General features: G+C 40.1%; 1 protein-coding gene across 10 annotated transcripts in view; it reads left to right on the top strand.

Annotated features, from left to right (window-relative positions):
- Positions 1-24802, top strand: part of PEAK1 (pseudopodium enriched atypical kinase 1) — a 302147-nt gene that overhangs the window by 265664 nt on the left and 11681 nt on the right. For all 10 annotated transcript variants that reach the window (XM_038010222.2, XM_073012358.1, XM_008015753.3 and 7 more), the window contains one exon: positions 11676-12421. In XM_038010222.2, the coding sequence (XP_037866150.1) occupies positions 11676-12421 (746 nt within the window). The remainder of the gene's footprint in view (positions 1-11675; positions 12422-24802) is intronic.

Genomic DNA, 24802 nt, shown 5'->3' with positions numbered 1-24802 from the left:
TCTGTAGCCCAAGCTGAAGTGCAGTGGCATGATCATGGCTCACTGCAACCTCCATCTCCCAGGTTCAAGCGACTTTCATGCCTCAGCCTCCCAAGTAGCTGGGACTACAGGCACACGCCACCACACCTGGCTAATTTTTTGTATTTTAGTAGAGACAGGATTTCATCATGTTGCCCAGGGTGGTCTCCAACTTCTGAGCTCAGGCAATCCGCCCACTTTGACCTCCCAAAGTGCTGGGATTATAGGCATGAGCCACCGCGCCCGGCCTAAAGACATTTTTAAGTGGGGAGAAAGTAAAGAGGTAGACTATGGAAGTTCAGAAAAAGAGAAAAGTAAGTTTTGAGTGTGGTTTAGTCAAACATATTTGTCCAAAAGAATTTTTTTAGCATATAGCAAGGCAGGATTTAGAACACAATCTATTTTTTTTCTGTTTAGAGCACTGGTATGCCACAAAAATGTGGAGTATGTGATGTTATATTAGGCCTGCTGAAAGCTGAGCTTGGTGTCTGGTCCCATGGGCTTGAGAGGAATGTACAGGATTAAAAGTTTAAAATAAAAACAAGATACCAAGATACCAAGATTTTAAAACATTGGCCGAAATGATTGGAATTCAGTTAGGAGAACTTGTCTTTCTTGGAGGAAAAAGACTAAAAGCACAAACCAGTTTTAGACTTAGGAGAATGGCTTGACCTACTTGCATGGGCTGTGGAATGTTTGTGGTTTCATTTGGAACGCATAAGTTTCTGATTCTCATGTGGAAATCTCCTTAGCTCCCAGGAGGTCATATCCTGCTATTCAGGAAGAGAAGCCACGTTACTTACCTTTATTTCCTTGCTACCTTGGCTGTCCATTTCCATTTTGAATTGATGACCAACTCTGTTGACTCTGTCCCTTAGTCCAGCCACTTATTTCACACCTGCTGTGTGCCTTACATCACATCAGGTTCTGAGGGGATGTAAAAACACACACTTTATAGAAGGCTAAAAATGCTCTACTAGAGCAAAAAATGCTAAGAGAACACAGAGGAAGAAGCGATGGCTTCCAGTTTGAGGTGGAGGAATAGAGAGTAAGGAAGGCTTCAGTTGGTAAGTGCCATTTGAGCTAGGCCAAGGACAGACACCCAAGCTAAGGCAAAAATGTAAAAATAAAAATATGGAACATATTAACAGGAAATGAGTGATTCGTAGGAAGGGTTGATGAGAAATAGTGGTAGATAAGACAGAGAGCCTTGACCAACTTGCTGAGGAGTTTGAACTTTATTCTCTGGCTGGCAGAAAGTCACATGATCAGCCGTTCTTCACCTCCTCTGATAAGCATTAAAGAGCTGATGATGATGATAGACCTTCTGTCCCTTGTCAGTTCTGAGGTTATAAAAGAAAAAAAGGTACTTTTGGAATTCTGCATTTATCTCATGTCCGTGATTATTTTTGTTTCTTCTAATTTGGAGAAATGGGTAGAACATGGCTGCCCATAAAGCCTCTTATAGGGCCCACATTGAAACAGGTAAGAATAGGTTCATGTTCTAGTTTTTTTACGTATTCCATTCTGCTCTCAGCCCAGATTCTTTGCTTGGTCTTGGGTACACAGATGAGACACAGTCCATTCCCTCAATGAGCAAACCAGTAGGGCATTCAGGAAGGAACACGAGTCAAGGGTTGTAAGTGCTTAAAGAGAAATATTCACGGGGTCTATCTTAGGGCCCAAGAAAGGTCAATTCTGGGGAGTGGAGTAAGAAATATTCCCCAGAAGCAGAATGTTTAAAGATGAGAGGAGTGGGAAACTATTCTTGGAAGAGGATCAGCATGAGCAAAGACACAAGACACAAAGGAAGCATAAAATTGCCAAGAGTGCTGGAGAAACCGCAAGTAGTTTGGTGGCTCTGCCTTAAGATATAAGAGGAAATGCGATGAGAAACAGGTATACCAGGGCCAGATCAAGAAAGGCTCACTTTCTGTGCTTGAAGATTTAAACTTGATCTTTAGGAAAGAATTTTTTAAAGCAGAGAAGTGTCATGATCAGCTTTGGTGTTTGAAAAACATCTCTCTGATGGCTTGTGTGGTGAGGGAGGTAAAACTGGAGACAGCAATAATAGGAGATTATCACAGTTGTCTGGCAAGGATGATAGGGCCTGAGCTGGTGCAATTCACTGCTTCTAACCTTCTCCGTGGTGCTTCATCTCTGTAAGGTCTAGGTCAGCAACTGAAAAATTAGGATTTATTACAAAGCATACTTCTGTCATCTTGTAAATAAACCATGGTCTGACATCTCACATTAGCCAAGAGAAAATAGGGCTGGAACAGCTTTGGGAAGGAGACCCCACCATCACAGGAAACATTCAGTAAATGCCAAGCCCCTACGTGCTTGGTTAAGGGCACAGAGGAATGAGAAGATAAGACTGAAAAGTGAATTGATGGTTGTTTCTAAGAATGGCTTGTTGATTTGCTTTATTGAGATATAATTTATATTCCATAAAATTCACCCTCCTAAAGTGTGCAGTTCAGTTAATTTTAGTATATTCACAGAATTTTGCAAGCATCACTGATGTTTAATTTCAGAGCATTTTCATCATCCCAGACAGAAATCCATTAGCAGTCACTGTCCATTCTCCCCTTCCCCCAACCCCTTACAACTGCTAGTCTACTTTCTGTCTCTGTGACTTTATATATTTCTGGAAATTTCATATAAGTGGAATCATATAATATGTGATCATTTTTTACTGACTTCTCTCACTTAGTATAATTTCAAGGTTTTTCCATGTTGTAGCATACATCAGTACTTCACTCCTCTTATGCCTGAATAATAGTCAATTGTAAACCACATTTAATTTATCCATTCATCAGGTGATGGACATCTGGTTTGTTTCTACTTTTTGGCTATTATAAATGTGCCGCTTGTGAACATTTGTATATTAAGTTTTGGTGGACATGTTTTCAGTTGTCTTGGGTATATACCCAGGAGTCGAAATGCTGGGTCAAATAGTAACTGTATGTTTAACTTTTCGAGGAACTACCAAAATATTTTCCAAGGTGGTGGCACCATTTTAGATTCCTACTAGCAATGTATAAACATTGAATTTCTCCACATCCTCACCAACACTTGCTTGTGTGTTTTATTACAGCTAACCTAGTAGATGTGAAATGACGTCTCAGTTTGCATTTACTTCATGAGTGATGATGCTGAACATCTTTCCACATGGACTGGCCATTTATATATTTTCTTCAAAGAAATAGCTATGCAAATCTTTTACCCATTTTTACTTGGGTTATTTGTCTTTTTCAAAAGAGTTCCATATATTTTCTGAATATAAGTCTCTTATCAGTTATGTAATTTGAACATATTTTCTCCCATTCTGTGAGTTGTCTTTTTTACCTTCTTGAAGATGTCCTTTGAGGCATAAAAGTTTATAATTTTTATTGACTTCCAATCTACTTTTTCTCTTGTTACTTATACTTTAGGTATCATATCTAAGAAACCATTGCCTAACCCAAGGTTGCAAAGATTTATTCCTACTTTTTTTCTAAGAGTTTTTTAGTTTTAGCTCTTATATTTAAATTTTTCATACATTTTTAGTTAAGTTTTGTGTATAGTGTGAGGTAGGGATTCAATTTCATTATTTTGCTTGAAACTGTTCTTTCCCTGTTGGATTGTTTTGGCAATCTTGTCAAAAATCAATTGGCCTTAAATATAAGGGTTCACTTCTGCACTCTCAAATATATTTCATTCATCTATATTTCTATTCTTATGCCAGTACCACATACTCTTGATTACTATAATTTTGTAATAACTTGGAATAGGAAAGTGTATTGTTCTTTTTGAGGACTTTGACTACTCTAGGTTTCTTGTATTTCCGTATGAATTTTAGGATGAGCCTGCCAGTTTCTGCAAGAAGTCTAGCTGGAATTTTGATAGGAATTACATTAAATCTGTAGATCAATTTAGGGAATATTTCCATTTTAACAATATAAAGTCTCTGATCCATGAGCATAAGATGTCTTTCCATTTGCTTTTTAATTTCAGCAATGCTTTATAGTTTTCAAAGTACAAGTCTTACACTTGTTTTGTTAGGTTTATTTCTGATTACTTTATCCTTTTTAATGGTGTCATAAATAGAATTGTCTTCTTAATTTTATTTTGGATCATTCGTTTATAATGTGTAGAAATGAATTGGTTTTTGTATGCTGATCTTGTATCCTGTAACCTTGCTGAACTGGTATATTCATTTTAATAGTTTTTTTGTGTGTCGATTCCCTACGCTTCTCAATATACAGGATTGTATTATCTGTGAATGAAGAGAGTTTTACTTTCCTCTTTCCAATCTGGATGTCTTTATCTCTTTTGCTTTCCTAATATCCCTGACTAGAACCTCCTGTACAATGTAGAATAGAAATGGGCAAAGTGCAGTGGCTCATACCTGTAATCCCATCACTTTGGGAGGCCAAGGCAGGCAGATCACTTGAGCTCAGGAGTTTGAGACCAACCTGGGCAACATGGCGAAACCCTGTATCTATGAAAAATACAAAAAATTAGCTGGGCATGGTGGTACATGCCTGTAGTCCTGGCTACTTGGAGGACTGAGGTGGAAGGATCACTTCAGCCTGGGAGGTCGAGGCTGCAGTGAGCCAAGATTGTGCCACTGCACTCCAGCCTGGGTGACAAAGCGAGATCCTGTCTGGAAAAAAAGAAAGAAAGAAAGAAAGAAAAGAAAAGAAAAAATGCAAATCCTTATCTTGTTCCTGATATTATGGGGGAAACTCCAGTCTTTTATCAATAAGTATGATGTTAGCTCTTTTACAAAGATGCCCTTTCCTTTATCAGGCTGAGGATGTTCTCTTCTGTTTCTAGTTCATTGAATGTTATTATCATGGAAAGGTGTTTGATGTTATCAAATGTTTTTTCTGCATCTATTAAGGTAATTATATGAACTTTTTTTCACCTTTATTCCGTTGGCATGGTATATTACATTGATTGATTTTCAGATGTTAAACCAACCTTGCATTTCTGGAATAAGTCCCACCTTGTTGTGGTGTATAATCTTTTTTTTATATGTTGCTGGATTTTGTTTGCTAGCATATTATGTAGATTTTCACATCTGTATTCGTAAAATACATTAGTCTCTAGTTTTCTTTTTATGTCTTTGTCTAGTTTTAGTATTTAGGTAATATTGGCTCCATTGAATTCAAGTTGGGAAACATTCCCTCTCCTGTACTATTTTTTGGAAAAGTTTTCTAAAGATTGGCCTGAATACTTCTTTAAACATTTGGTAGAATTCATCAGTGAAGCCATCTGGTCCTGGGTTTTTCTTTGTGTGAGTTTTTTAAAATACTAATTCAATTTCTTTCCTTATTATTATAGGTATCTATACAATTTTACTACTTTCTCTCTTTCAGTAGTAAATATTTTTTCCTTCATTCAAGAAATTGTTATTATTGATTCTATCTAGACCTTGTTATTGGCACAGAGATTACAGCAATGAATAAAACAAAAGCTCAGACCGTCTTGAAGCTTAGCATTCTCATATTTTTTTCTCTTCTCTTACTCTCCTGCTCTCTCTCCCCGTCCCTCCCTCTAAATATATATATACACACAATATATATTATATGTATATTATATATGTGTATATATGTGTGTGTGTTGTTGTTTGTTTATATTTAATATAGTTCTATTCCTTATAAAAATATTACTACATGGCATGGGTGGAGAAAAGAGGTCATTGAGTTTGCGGTATATATTGCTGTAGCTTATATAAATTCTTAGATATTCTTGAAGAAAATGGTGTGCATGGGAAATGGATATAGTCATGTGCTATATAATGATGTTTTGGTCAACAGTGGGCTGCACAAACAACACTGGTCTCATAGGATTATGATGGAGCTGAAAAATTCCTGTCACCTAGTGACAGCCATTGTAACATCATAGCGCAAGGCATTACTCACATGTTTGTGGTGGTACTGGTGTAAACAAACGTACTGCGCTGCCAGTCATATAAAAGTATAGCACATATAGTTATGTATAGTACATAATACTTTGTGATAAACTACTGTGTTACTGGTTTATGCATTTTCTGTACTATTACCATAATTTTAAAGTGTACTCCTACTTATTTTAAAAAAGTTAACTATAAAACAGACTCAGGCAGGTCCTTCAGGAGGTATTCCAGAAGAAGGCATTGTTATCTTAGGAGATGACAGCTCCATGTGTGTTACTGCCCCTGAAAACCTGCCAGTGGGACAGGATGTGGAGGTGGAAGACCGTGATATTGATATTCTTAACCCTGTGTAGGCCTTTGTCATCATTGTTGCTGTCTTCACATGGTGTTTTTTCTTATAAGGACACCAGTCATACTGGATTAGGGCCCACTCTAATGACCTCATCTTAACTTGATTGCATCTACAAAGGCTTTATTTCCAAATAAGGTCACATTCACAGGTACCAGGGGTTAGGACTAGTAATATGTGTGTTTGTGTCTTCGTTTTTAACAAAAAGGTTTATAAATAAAAATAAATAAAATGTGTTTAAATAGAGAAAGATTTGTAGCATAAAGACACAAAGAAAAAAAAAAATTTTTTTTTTTTGAGACAGAGTCTCGCTCTGTCACCCAGGCTAATGTGCAGTGGTATGATCTCAGCTCGCTGCAACCTCCACCTCCCAGGTTCAAGTGATTCTCCTGCCTCAGCCTCCTGAGTAGCTGGGAATATAGGCATGCACCACCATGCCTGGCTAATTTTTGTATTTTTAGTAGAGACAGAGTTTCGTCATGTTGGCCAGGCTGGTCTCAAACTCCTGACCTCAAGTGATCCACCTGCCTTGGCCTCCGAAAGTGCTGGGATTACAGGCATAAGCCACCGTGGCTGGCCCAAAGAAAAAATATTTTTAAACAGCGTACAATGTGTTTTAAGCTAAGTGTTATTATAAGACTCAAAAAGTTAAACAAAATTTAAGTTTATAAAGTTAAAAAGTTATAGCAAGCTAAGGTTAATTCATCAATAATGAATTAAACTTAATAATTAATAATTAAAATCAACATTTTTAAAATAAATTTAGTATAGCCTAAGTATACAGTATATATAAAGTCTCCAGTAGTGTATGCTAATAATATGCAAGGCCTTTACATTCATTCACCACTCACTCGGTGACTCACCCAGGGCTACTTCCAGTCCTGCAGGCTGCTTTCATGGTAAGTGCCCTATACAAGCATACCATTTTTTTATCTTTTATACTGTATTTTTACTGTACCTTTTCTACATTTAGATACACAAGTAGTGTGTTAGTCCATTTTCACACTACTGATAAAGTCATACCCAAGACTGGGCAATTTACAAAAGAAGATTTATTGGACTTACAGTTCCACATGGCTGGGGAGGCCTCACAATCGTGGAGGAAGGCAAGGAGGAGCAAGTCACATCTTACGTGAATGGTAGCAGGCAAAGAGAGAGCTTGTGCAGGGGAACTCCTCTTTTAAAAGCCTCTTTTTAAAATCTTGTGAGACTTACTCACTATCATGAGAGCAGCATGGGAAAGACTTGCCCCTGTGATTCAATTACCTCCCACCCGGTCCCTCCCACAACACATGGGAATTCAAGATGAGATTTAGGTGGGGACACAGCCAAACCATATCGTTCCACCCTTTGCCCCTCCCAGATCTCTGTCCTCACATTTCAAAACGTATCAGGCCGACAGTCCCCTAAAGTCTTAACTCATTTCAGCATTAATTCAAAAGTCCATAGTCCAAAGTCTCATCCGAGACAAGGCAAGTCCCTTCCACCCATGAGCCTGTAAAATCAAAAGCAAGTTAGTTACTTCCTAGATACAATGCAGGTACAGGCACTGGGTAAATACAGCCATTCCAAATGGGAGAAATTGGCCAAAACAAAGGGGCTACATGCCCCACACAAGTCTGAAATTCAGCGGAGCAGTCAAATCTTAAAGTTCCAAAGTGATCTCCCTTGACTCCATGCCTTGCATCTGGGTCATGCTGATGTAAGACATGAGTTCCCATGGTCTTGGGCAGCTCCACCCCTGTGGCTTTGCAGGGTATAGCCTCCCTCCCAGCTACTTTGAGGGGCTGGCATTGAGTGTCTGTGGCTTTTCCACATGCATGGTGCAAGCTGTCAGTGGATCTACCATTCTGGGATCTGCAGGACAGTGGCCCTCTTCTCACAGCTCCACTAGGCAGTGCCCCAGTAGGGACTCTGTGTGGGGGCTCCAAGCCCACATTTCCCTTTCACACTGCCCTAGCAGAGGTTCTCCATGAGGGCCCAACCCCTGCAGGCAACTTCTGCCTCAGCATCCAAGTATTTTCATACGTCCTCTGAAACCTAGGCAGAGGTTCCCAAACCCCAATTCTTGACCTCTGTGCACTCACAGGCTCAATGCCATATGGAAGCTGCCAAGGCTTGGGGCTTCCACCCTCTGAAGCCACAGCCTGAGCTCTGTATTGGCCCCTTTCAGCAATGGCTGGAGTGGTTAAGATACAGGGCACCAAGTCCCTAGGCTGCACACAGCACAGGGACCCTGGGCCTGACCTAGGAAACTACTTTTTCCTCCTAGGCCTTCGGGCCTGTGATGGGAGGGGCTGCCGTGAAAACCTTTGACATGCCCTGGAGAAATATTTCCCATTGTCTTGGGGATTAACCTTCAGCTCCTCGTTACTTATGCAAATTTCTGAATTTCTCCTCAGAAAATGGTACTTTCTTTTCTATTGCATTGTCAGGCTGCAAATTTTCTGATTTTTATATTTAATTTAATTAATTTATTTATTTATTTGGAGACGGGGTCTCGCTCTGTCACCAACTGGAGTACAGTGGCATGATCTCAGCTCACTGCAACCTCCACTTCCCAGGTTCAGGCAATTCTCCTGCCTCAGCCTCCTGAGTAGCTGGGACTAAAGGTGTCTGCCACCACGCCCGGCTAATTTTTGCATTTTTAGTAGAGACAGGGTTTCACCATGTTGGCCAGGCTGGTCTCAAACTCCTGACCTCAAGTGATCCACCTGCCTCAGCCTCTCAAAGTGTTGGGATTACAGGCATGAGCCACTGCACCAAGCCAAATTTTCTGAGCTTTTATGCTCTGCTTCCCTTATAAAACTGAATGCCTTTAACAGCACCTAGGTCTCCTCTTGAATATTTTGCTGCTTAGGAATTTCTTCTACCAGATACCCTAAATCGTCTCTCTCAAGTTCAAAGTTCCACAGATCTCTAGGGCAGGGCCAAATTTCTGCCAGTCTCTTTGCTAAAACATAACAAGAGTCACCTTTGCTCCAGTTCGCAACAAGTTCCTTATCTCCATCTGAGACAACCTCAGCCTCCACGTTATTGTTCATGTCACTATCAGCACTTTTGTCAAAACCATTCAACAAGTCTCTAGGAAGTTGCAAACTTTTCCACATTTTCCTGTCTTCTTCTGAGCCCTCTACACTGTTCCAACCTCTGCCTGCTACCTAGTTCCAAAGTTGCTTCCACATTTTTGGGTATCTTTTCAACAACACCCCACTCTACTGGTACCAATTTACTGTATTAGTCCATTTTCACAGTGCTGATAAAGACATACACGAGACCAGGCCATTTACAAAAGAAAGAGGTTTATTAGACTTACAGTTCCACATGGCTGAGGAGGCCTCACAATCATGGCAGAGGGCAAGGAAGAGCAAGTCACATCGTATGTGGATGGCAGCAGGCAAAGAGAGAGAACGTGTGCAGGGGAACTCCTCTTTTTAAAACCATCAGATCTCATGAGACTTATTCTCTCTCACAAGAACAGTATGGGAAAGACCTGTGCTGACTCAATTACCTCCCACTGGGTCCCTCCCACAACATGTGGGAATTCAAGATGAGATTTGGGTGGGGACACAACCAAACCATATCAAGTAGTTAGCATCGTGTTACAGTTACCCACAGTATTCAGTCCAGTACCATGTTGTACAGGTTTGTAGCCCACAAGCAGTAGGCTATACCATACAGCCTAGGTGTGTAGTAGGCTGTACCATCTAGGTTCGTGTAAGTACACTCTTTATGATTTTTGCATAATGATGAGATTGCCTAACTCTCTCAGAACTCATCCCTATCATAAGCAACACTTACTATTACAATCCCAGATTATATTGGTGCTTACCATTGACATGCTGCAAGGACATGATTTTAACAAAACAAAACCACCACCCCTATTCATTATCATCCTCAGCACCATCCAGCACCTTCTACTCTATATGAACATCAGTAGGAGAATGTATGAGTTTCCTAGGGCTGCTGTGAAAAAGTACCGCAAATGGGTGTCTTAACACAAATATATTCTGTCACAGTTATGGAGGCTAGGAGTCTGAAATCAAGGTGTCAGCAGGTCTGTGTTCCCTCTGAAACACTGGGTAGATTCCTTTCTTGCCTTTGTCTGGCATCTGGTAGTGGCCATCAATCCTCCGTATTCCTTAGTCTGCACCTGTGTCACTCCAGACTCTGCCTCCAATGTCATGTGGTGTTTTCCCTCTCTGTCCCTGTCTTCACATGGTGTTTTTTCTTCTTATAAGGACATCAGTCATATTGGATTAGGGCCTATCCTAATGACCTCATCTTAACTATTAAATCTACAAAAACATCTGACAGGTCACATTCATAGGTACCAGGGGTTAGCACTTCAACATACCTTTTGGGGGGATATAATTCAACCCATAACAGAGCCTTATAACTCTGAAATCTTGAGTAGAGACCTCATTTTAATAACAAGACTAATTTTAATAGCCTTTATGGAAGGTTTGTGTATATTTCTCTGTCTTTAAAAAATAATGTTTTCTCTCTATTACACAATAAATCCTGAAGGTGTGTTCAAACACACATGTGTTTTATCTTTTTCTAATCATAAATGCTGGAAACTAAGCAGAGATGAATTGTTCTCTAACTAGGACTTACAAAAGATGTTGAAAGATTGTATCTGTCAAATCACAATGTATATGCCCACCAAAATAAAAGAGAATCACATAAGAGTTTGGGAATTAGTGTTCAGAACAGAAGTTGACTGCTCATATACACCGTTCCCCTTACCACAATCACAGGAATCTTATATGTAGACCAGTTTAAGCAATGTCAGAATCCATCTCTATAGTAAAATAAATATCATGGCTTTTGAAATTGTTTTCATGTGTTGGAAAATGTTATATATCTGACAAGTACTATATACAATACAATGTAACTTTGGAATAAAAAGAACAGAATACTATCTTCTGAGCCCCTGTCTAATGGTCACGTTGCTAGTTTCAATTCTGTTTGTAATAATGCTCCCAAGTATTTTCTTTATCCACAATGCTATCATCTCTACTCTGTCACAATCCAAGTATATTTGAGTGTCTGTCATTCCTTAACATTCTGGTGTGGTGAATACAGCACTCTGAAGGGTAGGACTGGAGAATCTGGTTTCCTTTTTGGAAAAAAAAACTCATCACCCAAACCAGTGTCCTGTTCCTGGACAGGGCCAAGATATTATGCATATTTATTGTTCCCACCAAGGCTTGGATACTTCAATGTTTAGGTATTTGTTCTTTGGTTGTTCTCTTTTCCCATTTTGAACTAAAGAGTTGACTTATTCTTACATTCCCATGGTTACCTCACTCATTTCTGCTCAAGTTTCAGTTATAAAATGAGATTGAAAACTTTACTTACTCTTTCCTTTTTATTGCTTTAAAAACTATACAGGGCAATCTAGAGCAGCCATGATACCTCCCAAGCAGCCACGACAGCCCAAGGGAGCTGTGGATGATGCCATTGCCTTTGGAGGGAAAACAGACCAAGAAGCACCCAATGCTTCCCAACCTACACCACCCCCACTGCCAAAGAAGATGATCATAAGAGCCAATACAGAGCCAATCTCCAAAGACCTCCAGAAATCCATGGAAAGTAGTCTTTGTGTCATGGCTAATCCCACCTATGATATTGACCCCAACTGGGATGCCAGCAGTGCTGGTTCTTCCATCAGCTATGAACTCAAAGGACTGGACATTGAGTCTTACGACTCCTTGGAAAGGCCATTGCGCAAGGAGAGACCTGTCCCCTCAGCAGCAAACAGCATTTCCAGCTTAACCACTCTCAGTATTAAGGATAGATTTTCCAACAGCATGGAATCCCTCTCTAGCCGGCGTGGGCCCTCTTGCAGACAGGGCCGAGGCATCCAGAAGCCGCAGAGACAAGCACTTTATCGAGGACTTGAGAATCGGGAGGAAGTAGTGGGTAAAATCCGAAGCCTTCATACAGATGCCTTGAAGAAACTGGCTGTTAAATGCGAAGACCTTTTCATGGCTGGGCAGAAAGACCAGCTCCGTTTTGGAGTGGACAGCTGGTCAGACTTCAGGCTAACCAGCGATAAACCATGTTGTGAGGCAGGTGATGCAGTTTACTATACTGCTTCATATGCAAAAGATCCACTTAATAACTATGCAGTCAAGGTAAGAAAATATTATAAATCTCATGTTAAGTCTTAACCAGTACATTGTTATTGGGATGCATTCATTCTGCTTTCCTCCTTTCTTTCCTTCATTCCTCCATTCAGCAAATTATTGAGCATCTACCTCTTACCAGATGCTGGATTAAGCAGGGGGCTTATTTATTATTTAGAGAAAACAGATGTGTAACTTAACAGAATTACAACAGTATACTGCAAACAAAGATAGAGGTAAACAAGAATTCTATGGGATCTTGGAGGTACCTTAACCCAAACTCTAGAAGTCAAAGAAGTCTTTTTTTTTTTTTTTTTTTTTTGAGACAGAGTTTCGCTCTTGTTGCCCAGGCTGGAGTGCAATGGTGCAATCTCAGCTCACTGTAATCTCCGCCTCCCAGGTTCAAGTGATTATCCTGCCTCAGCCTCCTGAGTAGCTGGGATTATAGGCACCTGCCACCACACCCAGCTAATTTTTGTATTTTTAGTGGAGATGGGGTTTCACCACATTGGCCAGGCTGGTCTCGAACTCCTGATCTCAGGTGATCCACCCACCTCAGCCTCCCAAAGTGCTGGGACTACAGGCGTGAGCCACCGTGCCCGGCCAAAGAAGTCTTTTTAAAGTAGGTAACCTGGCCAGGCGTGGTGGTTCACGGCTGTAATCCCAGCACTTTGGGATCCCAAAACAGGTGGATAGCTTGAGCCCGGGAGTTCGAGACCAGCCTCAGCAACATGGTAAACCCCTGTCTACAAAAAAAAAAAAAATAGAAAAAAATTAGCCAAATGTGGTGGCTCATGCCTGTAGTCCCAGCCACCCAGGAGGCTGAAGTGGGAGGATCACCTGAGCCCAGGAAGTCAGGGCTGAAGTGAGCCATGATCAGGTCATTGCACTACAGCCTGGGCAACAAAGTGAGACCCTGTATTCAAAAAAAAGTAGGTAACCCTTGAGCTTTGCTTTTTGCAAGGGCTACATATAAATACGAGGTCTGTTATGTACCTTTCACTGCATGTTTCTGTCTTTTTTTTAGGCTGGAGTGCAGTGGCATGATCATAGCTCACTGCAGCCTCAGCTGTGCACTACCACATGACTAATTTTTTTGTTTTTGGTAGAGATGGTGGTCTCACTATGTTGCCCAGGCTGGTCTCAAACTCCTGGCTTCCAGTGATCCTCCCACCTTGGCCTCCCAAAGTGCTGGGATTACAGGCATGAGCCACCATACATGGTTTATGTTTCTGACTTTACTCTCTACCAGCTAAGAAATGCTTGTCTACCTCTTCTCTGTAACTCCTTTGCTCCCTATAGAAACATTTTTATAGAGGAGGATAACTAATGTTTATTGATGTGCCTGAAGCTTTATTTTTGTTATGTAATTTAATCTTCACATCAACTTTATGAGATTAAGATATTTTTCTCCATTTGACATATGAGGAAAATGAAGCTCCAAGAAGTAAGCTGACTTGGTTAGGATCACACAGCTAGCAAGTAGTGGAAATGAGTTTTTTGTTGTTGTTTTGTTTTGTTTTGTTTTTTGAGACAGAGTCTCCCTCTGTTGCCAGGCTGGAGTACAGTGGCGAGATCTTGGCTCACTGCAACCTCTGCCTCCTGAGTTCAAGCGATTCTCCTGCCTCAGCCTCCCGAGTAGCTGGGACTACAGGCGTGGGCCACCACGCCCGGCTAATTTTTGTATTTTTAGTAGAGATGGGGTTTCACCATGTTGGCCAGATGGTCTCAATCTGCCCGCTTCGGCCTCCCAATGTGCTGCGATTACAGGCATGAGCCACTAGGCCCTGCCAGAGCTGTTTTAATCACAAATATTTCTGACTCCGTAGCTGTATTTTGTCCATTGTGCCACTTATCAATTTCTTACATGTAGATTGCTTATTTCAGAAAACCCACTTCTTCAAGACAGCTAAACTCTTGACGTCAAGAATTATTGGCCAGTTACATTCACTCTAACAGAAAGCCATAGGTTTCATCAATATAATAAGTAAAGTGTCGACTTTGAAGTCCAAAAGATTTGGGTTCAGATCCTGGTTCTGCCTCTTAGTAGCTTTGTCAATAATGGCACCCATCTTATGGAGCTGTTGTTTGGTTAAAAGAGAACAAAATGTCCCTAATAAGTGTTCATTTCATTCACTACCCACTACCTTCTTTCCTAGGTTACTTTATGAGAGCAACGATCTTTGAGCCTCAATTTCCTCTTCTCTCAGATGTTTACAGTGGGGGTAGGATCAAGTGAGATAATGCATGTGAAAGGTTTTTGAAAAACACAAAGCCCTGTGTAAACTTAAGGTAGTGTTCTCCATTCCCAAAGTCCCTTTTTACTGATTCTATTCACTGGTTCAAAAGCAATTAACATATCTAAATGACTTTTACATGTTAATTTGGCTTAGAAAGACCAGATGGTATCTTAGCAAATTAACGGATAAGGTAAACGATTGGCCTTACCTGTCAAAACAGAATGTATGTTTGAAACAGACCTTCAGCTACCTGCCCTCTGCAGTTACAGTATCTACACCAGTTGACTGTCTGATGTCACTGGCAGAGTAATCGTGTGCTTCAGCCCACACTTTTTAAATTAAATTGAGGGATAAACTGTAAGGAGGGGATCTGGATTCAAGTTAATACATTACTGATGAGTTTAAAAAGGCATTTTGAGATTCTACATGGCACTTAAGACCTGTTATATAAATTGAGATTATGGTGCCTTATCTATCTTGGGCCCTTATTGCTGCAAAATCACCAATGCAGGATGAGTACCTGTTTCAGAAAGGGACATTGAACTATCTGTTCTTTCAAAACAATTGAGAAGTAGGGCTTGACTAACTTTATGTATTATTGCCTTGCAATCTTGTCTCTTTCCCAAATCAGTGGTCTGGTATTGATTTCTTTGCTTATAATGATGTCAAGCCAATCTCCAAAGAACAGGTGGCCAGTGGTTATATAGTAGGAGTTGTTGGCAGGTTTGGAAAAGGATATTTTACACTAAATGCTAAATATAAATGTTTCTTTTAAGACCCTGTGGTATTTCCAGAAGTGCCCAATTGATTGTACAACCTTAGAGGAATAAACTATTAGGGCTCTGTGAACCCTGCCTTTGCAGAGAAAAGCAAAAGACACCACCAGTTGGCCCACACAAACAACTTTTTTCTGTTTGTCTTATTAAATTCCCTTCCCATACTAAGGGAATTTAGAATAGTCTAATGAGTGTAACTGTCTCTTGAAGAGACTAAAAGTTCTTTAAAATGTTGCAAACAAAAAGTCAGTGGTAGGCCGGGTGTGGTGGCTCACGCCTGTAGTCTCAACCCATTGGGAGACTGAGGCAGGCAGATCACCTGAGATCAGGAGATGGAGACCAGCCTGGCCAACATGGTGAAACCCCGTCTCTACTAAAAATACAAAAAAAAAAAAAAAATAGCCAGTCCTTGTCGTGGGCACCTGTAATCCCAGTTACTCGGGAGGCTGAGGCATGAGAATTGCTTGAACCCAGGAGGTGGAGGTTGCAGTAAGCTGAGGCACTGCACTCCAGCCTGGGCAGCAGAGTGGGACAACATCTCAAAAAAAAAAAAAGACAATCAAGGTAGAATTTAGCAATTTGAAAGCCAAAGGATACCACCCCTCCTCCTTAAATACCAAATCCACTGCAGTCATAGAGTACTAACTGTATGTTATTTTAGTTTGCTCCAGTTGCATAACAACACATCATATTCTGTAGGGCTTAAACAACAGAAATTTATTTTCCCCATTTCTGGAGGCTAAAAAATTCAAGTTCATGGTTCCAGCTTATTTGCTTTCTGGGGAGGGCTTTCTTCCTGGCTTACAGACAACCACCTTCTCTTTGTGTCCTCACATGGCAAGGAGGGAGGGAGAGAGGAAGGAAGAGAGTACAAGGGAGAGGCTATGCACTGGTATCTCTTATAAGGACACCAGTTCTATTGTATCAGGGCTCCATGCTTATGACCTAATTTAGCCTTAATTACCTCTTTATGGGTACTGTCTCACATTGGGGGTTAAGGATCCAACATATGAATTGGTGGTGGGGAACACATAATTTAGCCCATAGAACTCTACCTCTAACCCACCCTGCCTCAGAATATCTGTCCTTATAGCATGCAAAACACATCCCAACAGCTCCAAAAGTCTTATTTATGACAGCATCAACTCTAAATTCTAAAGTCCAAAGTCTCATCTAAATATCATCTAAATCAGATATGGGTGAGATTCAAGGTATGATTTGTCCTGAGGCTCTCCAGTTGTGAACCTGTGAAACCACAAGTTACATGCTTACAAAATACAACTATGAACAGGCATAGAATTGACATTCCCATTCCAAGAGGAAGAAATCAGAAGGAAGGAAGGAGTGATAAATCCCAAGCAATTCTGAAACCTGGCAAGTCAAGTTCTATTAAATCTTCGGCCCAAGAATAATCCTCTTTGATTTGATACTCTCCCCTGCAAGCCCACTGGAGTGGCAGCATCACCACCATGGCTCCACATAGCGGCCAATACTGAGGCACTGGTCATGGTTATCCTGGCCTACCAGATCTCAAGAGGCAACTTCACCCTTTGAAACTGAGGATGGATCAGCCTTGCCTACTGGTCCTTTGGTGGGAAAAGCAGCCCTGATGTTTCTGTATCACTTTCAGGATCATTCTTCCCTTTCCTTGAAGAATAGTACATGTTAGCAGCCAAATAGCTCTGTGGGCTAGTCCTGTAGAATCCAAGTTCAGTAGCCTTCCTTTATTTTGTCCCACTTTTTCCCTTTTAATTCAAACTGGCAATGTCTTTGCTGGTATAATCCCATTCTTATCCCTGACTTGTGTTGAGATGGCTGGTTAAGTCCATAAGTCATACCCATCTTCTCTTTACCAAATAGTTGTTTAGCCACACCCTTGGTATTCTCTTAGAACACGCTTTCACTTTTTTTTTTTTTTTCCCCCGAGATGGAATCTCATTCTGTCACCCAGGCTGGAGTGCAGTGACACAATCTCAGTTCACTGCAACCTCCGCCTCCTGGGTTCAAGTGATTCTCCTGCCTCAGCCTCCCAAGTAGCTGGGATTACAGGCGTCTGCCACTACACCTACTGATTTTTGTATTTTTAGTAGAGACAGGATTTCACCATGTTGGCCAGGCTAGTCTCGATCTCCTGACCTCAGATGACCCACCCGCCTCAGCCTCCCAAGTACTGGGATTACAGGCATGAGCCAGCACGCCCAGCCTCACCTTTTTCACAATATGGATAGACTGCAAATTTTCCAAGTCTTCACATTCTGGTTTCTTTTTGCTCAACAATTCCTTTTTCAATTCATCTCTCTCCTTTCACATTTTACTATAAGCAGTCAGGAGGAACCAAGCCACTCCTTCACTTTGCTTAGAAATCTCAATTTCATCTCTTGCAAGTTTTGTCTTCTACAAAACAGTCCTGCTAAATTCTTTGCCACTTTATGACAAGGATTGCCTTTCCTCCAGTTTCCAATAATGTTCCTCGTTACTATCAGAGACCTCATCAGAATCGCCCCTAACATCCATATTTCTAGCAACTGTCTGTTCATGGTTATCTGGGCTTTTTCTCACATGCATCTCAAAACTCTTCTAGCCTCTACCCAATTCCAAAGCTGCTTCTACCTTTTAAAGTATTTTTACAACAGCACACCACTTCTCAGTATCAAAATCTCATCCTGCTCAGGCTGCCATAACAAAATACCATAGACTGAAAAGGATAAATTTATTTTCTCACAGTTATGGAGGCTGGAAGAGAGACAGAGAGAAAGAGAGAGAGAGAGAAAAAAAACACAAGAAGCATACGCAAGCACACCCCAGTGTCTCTTCTTAAAAGGACACTAATCCTGTCACATCATGGCCCCACTCTTATGATCTCTTTTAACTTAATTACCTCCTTGTTAGCTTTGTCTCCAAAATACAGTAACGTTGTAGGCTAGGGCTTCAACATATGAAGAGGTGGGGGAGAGAGACAATTCTGTCCATAGAAGGTGTCATGTTTGTCTTTGTTATAAAGCAAGTGGTTTTAACTCAGGACTTTTCCTGGATTTGAAGGTTTTCCTCTTTCATATTTATTCTAATCTTCATTCAACATGATTAGCTTTATTATTTGTGTTGGTCTTAAATGAAAAGGCATCACAGCACTGAATAAAGAGCTTTGGAGTCAGCTGACCTGGGTCCAAGTTCTGAAGATATCACTGTGTATTTTTATGCAAGTCATGCGCCTCTGTTGGTTTTCACATCAGTGTATATTAACTGCCCTACTTACCTCAGATGATTGTTATAGTACATGTGTTTCTATAGTGAAACTGCTTTTATAAACTGTAAAGTACATATGAAATAATGCATTATTGTTATTAACAATAATGGAAAATTGCTACTCAACATTTTCTAGATCACTCACTATTCTAAACATTAGTCATTGGCTTGAGCATATTTAGATAGGTTCTGCACTTAGATATTCTTTCTCATTACTTCAGAGATGTAAACATCTTTGTTTTTCCTTAAAATTATGAGAGAAAGCTGCAAACAGCTTCAAGAATTTAAGTACTTTCAAAAATTGGAAACAAACTAGGTACCTTATATTAAGACACCAATATAATAAATTATGGCACGTAAGTCCAATGGAATGTTTGTACCTACTAAAAGTGGTAATTATGAAGACTACATAAAATTATGAAAAACATTTTTTAAATGTCATGTGAAAGTAGTCGAATGCCAATAACATGATCATAACTTTAAGAAAATTGACCTACAAAATGGTAATACTCAAATAATTCCTGTGCTAAGGTAGTAACAGTTATTTTGATTAGTTAAAAAATGATGTCATAATGTCTTTTCAATTAAAAAAACAAGAATCAGAGATTTTGGATCATTTGACACTAAGCTTCTTTAAAACAGGTATCCTTCGTTATTCATCTCTGTAGTCCCATCCTCTAGTACCAATTATAAACAGCACCTGTTTAATGCTACTCAGCTTTTGCACACTCTGGTTCCTCTCTCTGGACTGCTCTTCTCCTGGGAGACAGTATAATACAATAAAGCATTTCTGCATTGTGATCTGCTATGACCTATTTCAGAATCACCTGAGGGATCCTCATTAAAAATGTCATGTCCTTGGCCGTATTCCATACCTACAGAATCAGAATGGCTGGCAGTAAAGCCTTGGAAACTGCATTTGTACTAAGTACCCCAAGTGGTTCCTATGTACAAAATGTGAGGACTGTTAACAAAGTGGCTAAGAATTTAGGTTTTTAAGTCAGACAGACCTGGGTTTAAGTCTGTGCTGTAGCTACATATTAGCTGTTACCTTGGCCATTACTTTCCTTTTCTATATCCAGTGTCTTTATCTGTAAAATGGAAAAAATACTTTAGGTCTTCTTAAAACCATTGTAAAAAATCACAGAAGTTAATATGTATGCAGTGATATATATACACACACACACACAAACAGTGCTGAGAGCATCACTTGGCACAAAGTTAAGCATTTAGTAAAAGTTGGTTATTCCTTCCTTTTCACATACTTGGAAAGCTCCTATGTGTTCTTAAAGAATCCAGCTCTGAATTTTCTTCTTTAATTTTCTGAGCACATGTTGCACGCTATACCTACTGGATTTCTTAACCATTGCATTATCATGAGACAGTTATATAATTAAACAAGAACATGCTTCCTCTCCCGTCTCCCCACTATTATACCTGACCTTCTATAGGGCGGGGACCATGGCTTATTAATTCTTACATCATTAGCATCTATTATAATATCGTGTACATAGTTGGCATTCAATAAATATTTCTTGACCTTTCAAAAAGTGTTTACTGTATAAAACATTGTGATATTTGTTGTAGTTTACAGAAATAAATATGAATAAACAAAGGCCTTGCCCTCAAGAAGCTTATGTTCCAGTGAGAAAGACAAAGGCATAAATAATAGCTCTTAAACAAAACAGATTATAATGAAAGTTCGGAATGGTATACAGAGGTGTAAAGATAAATGAAGATTAATGAATGAAATAAGTTATTAGCACTTCTCTTGGGGCCAATAAGAAAGGACCTTTTGTATCCACTTTGCTCTTCTTTGTGGTAAATGCAGTACATTGAGAGAATAGTGGAAAATTAGGCTATGGAGAGATTAGAGACCAAATTTAGAGATTTGAGTGACGAACTTAAGAGGTTAGACTTTATTTTGTGTTTTGTGGGAAGCCACTAAGTATTTTTAAACAGAAATAACGTAAGATTTTGGATGACAACTATCGTAAGAGAGGTCAGAAGGACTGGAAGCAAGGAAGCCAGTCATTATGCTATTGCAGTAGTCCAGGTAAAATGAGACCTGACATAAGGCAAAGGAAAAGAAGGGGCAGATGGTTAAAGAGCTGAGGGAGGCAGTTGACCATGTCTGGTGAGTATGAGACTAGGGCAGTGATGCTAAAATTTCAAGGTAGAACAACCTCTAAGAGAATGGTGATGCCATTAGTTGAAATATGAATCAGAAAAGCCAGAAAAATGAGTTCTCAATGGGATATGCCCATAGGGCAGCCAAGTTGAGAGAACCCCAGGATCCAGGTAAAAATGTGGGTTTGGTACTCAGAAGAGAGTTCAAGCCTAGAAATGTGGTCCTAGACTTGATTTAGTTGAAACTGTGGGACTACATGAGATTGTAATGGAAGAGTCTGCAAAGTGGGAAAAGGCCCACACATCTAAGTGACCCAAAGCAGGTGCAACTGGAAAATCTGTAGCAAAAGGCAGGGCCCTACAGGCCAAAGAGTCCAAGGTTGCAGAGGGCTTGTGCAGAATGAAGACTCAGAAGAAGGCAAGAATTTAATCTCTTATAAGCCTCAAGAAAATGCAAGGTTGGTAATAATGGGGGTGAATGCTAGACACAGTTTAAAGAGCGAATAGGAGGAGGAAGCTGTGGAGGCAGTGAGCACAGCCTACTTTTTAAATAAATGTTTTGGTGAAAGAAGAGCCAGATTGATTTCCAAACAATATTTAACTTTCAACTCCCATTTTCCATCTTGTCCATATCTTCTTTTATCCTCTCTTCCCCATTTGGTGAGCCACCACCCAGCAGATTGCATTGTCTGTCTCTGTGGGCTATATATTGGCTGGCCTCCAGTCCTTAACTTAACCATTCCTGCTCTCAAAGTAAAACTTAACATACATTTAAGCCTGAACTTAACTTCCCTGCCCTCTAAATAAAATCTAACTTGCTTTTTCCCTTTCAAAGAATCTGGGTAGGCACTGACCAAACACATAATCCTCATATCCTCATAGTAGACTAAAGCCAATTTTAGAAGGGCCTTCACTGTTCTACACAGTGGGAAACTAAGGCCAGCGAGGAACAGTCACTTCTGCATGGGGACACCAGCTTTGTGGCAGGCTCCTAGGTAGAACCTGACTCCTAGGTAGAACCTCTCCTATTATTTCATACCTGAGGCAGTAAACTGACCTTGCTGTGTCTCAGTGTTGTTTCTTAATGGAAAAATGACAGCCTTTTGCTTAGAATCAAGATGGACGGTTGACAAAATTATGGCTCAGTATCACTGAGGTATTGTTTTTTTCATTGCACTTATGAGATCATTTTATAAAAAGTACTGCCATGTGAGACCACAGAGGAAATGTGGATGCAGTTACTTTAAAGAGGATGCTAAAATTTTCAGATAAGCAAAAAGTATAAATTTCTGAATTATTTTCTTCCAGAATTGGGATAGTAGGTATCTTTAAGGTAGTCCCAGTCTTTGTTCTCAAGGATAGAGCATACAAAACTCAATAAAGATGTACACTTCCCTGTTACAAAAGTGGGGCTGCTTCCTTTCTTCCAGCTATGCCAGAATCTTGTTAAAAGCTTGTAATAATGTAGAGGTGAACTGTGGAGACCAGCATCTTTTACTGCATTTTTGACTCCAGAGTCTCCGTTTATCTCATTTGAGTGGATCCTGACAAAACAAGATACTAAATAAAAGAGCATTACAGGAACAACTATGATTGGTAGGAATTTACAACTAGTTCAGACTATATACACAGGCAATTAATTACTGGCTTAGTGGTGAGGAAAAAACTAGAGGGGAAACCACTTCTACTTTCATAATTCAACGTAAATATTTTTAACAGTGAAACTTCACAGAAAGTGATTGATCAGCAGCCAACTACACATACTCATGGCCATCCTAGTTTGATGTCCATTTCATTTCAGGCTCAGTGCATACAGAAGCATCTGAGTCTCAACTGGGAACTGATTTAGGAAGGAGAGGTTTTGGATGTTTCTGTAAATCTGGAATCAAAATGAGTTGTCTGGTGGGAAAAGGGAGCATGACTTTAATTAATGAGGTGAGAGGATATAGTTGAGAATCACAAGTTGGAATTCAAGTTAATTGAATTCCTAATGTGGGCCCTGAGCTGGTTATAGGGCTACTCTGTGCCTCAGTTTCTCTAGTGTGAACATCCTGGGCATCATTCTGACAGCCTAAATTACTGGCTCAGGAACACAAGTTATTTTCATTGGATACACATACTGAGTGGGAGAGTGAAAAGCTTTGATGAGTACAACTCACAAATAAAATGGTAAAATCTTACACAGTTGCCTTCTTGAATTTATCTTCTAGGATCCAAAATCACTTTCTTGGGTATGTGAACATTTTTGCAGCAATTCAAGCTGTAAATTACCTGGCCTGCCTGACAGTTCTCATAGCAGATTCCTACAACATGGAGTCCTGAGTACTTTGGGCCCACACAGCATTTTTTGTATTAAACACTTAATCTATTTTGAATATAACTGTAACAGCATTGAGTGTATATGGGTCTGAGCTCTGTAGCAGCAAGTATCGCAATACTCCTCCTAGGCAGATCAAGGAATTGAGGTCAATCAGTGATCAGCCTGTATTCTTAGAGTGAGATTATACCAAATACTGGATATCAATTTAGAAGTTGCAGGGTTTCATTCTGCGCTCTCTCCCATTTGCAGTTGTACTTTTGTGTGCTGTGACCAAATGGCACAGATGCTGTAATGTGTGTGATCTTTAATGTTTCTCATTTTTGTCCCTCCACAATTCATTCTCTGTAGCATCCATCTCACTTAAGGTTCACTGAGGCACTGTAAAATGCATAGAGTGAGATGGGAATGAGATTCCCTGCTGATAAACTGGAAGTAGGCTGAAGGCATACTGGGCCTGTAATGGAAAAATCAGAGCTAATGTAGAATATTTTTGAAGAGTCTTATATTTTGTAATTATTGCTTTCTTTGGGGCAAAGGAGAGAAAATGGAATTGAATGACAAAGGGCCATGTTGTTTTGTATAGTTTTGTGCAGTACAAAATCAGTGAGCCCCCAGGGCAGCCTGGACTCAACAGACAACCCTCACTGATCAGATTTCACTCGTTTGTGTAGTCAAGTCATTCATGAGTGTTTATTATTCAGATTTATCTGCCATTGCCCCCACCCCATCACCTTGCCAACTTGTATCTGTTTCATAAAAGCCGTTCATATATTCTACCTGTTCCAAGTATATAAGCCCTATGGCAGCACTGGATCAGATGTTGCCTTTTCTCAGAATCTTTTACAGACATATGGAATATGTACTACGTGCCTTGCTCTGTGCTAGGCCCTAAAGATACAACTATCTGCTTGTAAGATAGACAAAATAATGTTGGGGGAGGGAGGAAAGGGGGTAAGGGTTGAAAAACTGTTGGGTACTGTGTTCAGTACCTGGGTGATGGGATCAGTTGTACCTCAAACCTCAGCATCATGAGATATACCCAGGTAACAAACCTGCACATGTACCCCCTGAATCTAAAATAAAAGTTGAAAAAAATTATAAAAAACAAAAATTTTTTAAAGATAAATGTGATAACTGCAATAATAGAGATATGTACAAGATATAGAAGTAACACAGAAAGGGGGTTTAGGGTATTTAGCACTTACTCTCTCTGGCAAAAGTAATGCCTGAGAAGGGCTTTAAAAGAAGTAGGAATCCCTCAGGCAAATGAGGGGTGACAAGGAGCCCCAAACTGAGAGAACACCTGGAGGGTAGAGTGGGTGGCTGGCTGCAGATAGCTCAATATAGTAAGAGCAAATGGAACACAGGTGGGAAGTAGGACTGGAAAGGGAGGCAAGGCCAGGACTTTCTCCTATAAGGATAAAGTGGAGCCGCTAGGAAATTTAAATAAGCGGGAAATACCAACTGTTGTTTTTTAATGGCTCTGTAGCCATGTGGAAGGTGTATTTGACGGGATCACATTAGAGGCAGGGAGACCAGTTGGACAACCAGTTGTGGTTGTCCAGGCAAGTGATGAAGGCAGCAATAGAGATGGAGAAAAGAGGATAATTTGAAAGTTATTTAGAAGAAAAATCAGTAAGAGTTGGTAATTAATTAGCCATAGGGAGTGAAGATGCAGGAG

This window comes from Chlorocebus sabaeus, chromosome 26 (assembly GCF_047675955.1).
Source record: "Chlorocebus sabaeus isolate Y175 chromosome 26, mChlSab1.0.hap1, whole genome shotgun sequence".
In the NCBI taxonomy this organism is placed as follows: Eukaryota; Metazoa; Chordata; class Mammalia; order Primates; family Cercopithecidae; genus Chlorocebus; species Chlorocebus sabaeus.
Note: the sequence above shows the minus strand (reverse complement) of the source record. Positions and strands in the feature narration are given on the sequence as shown.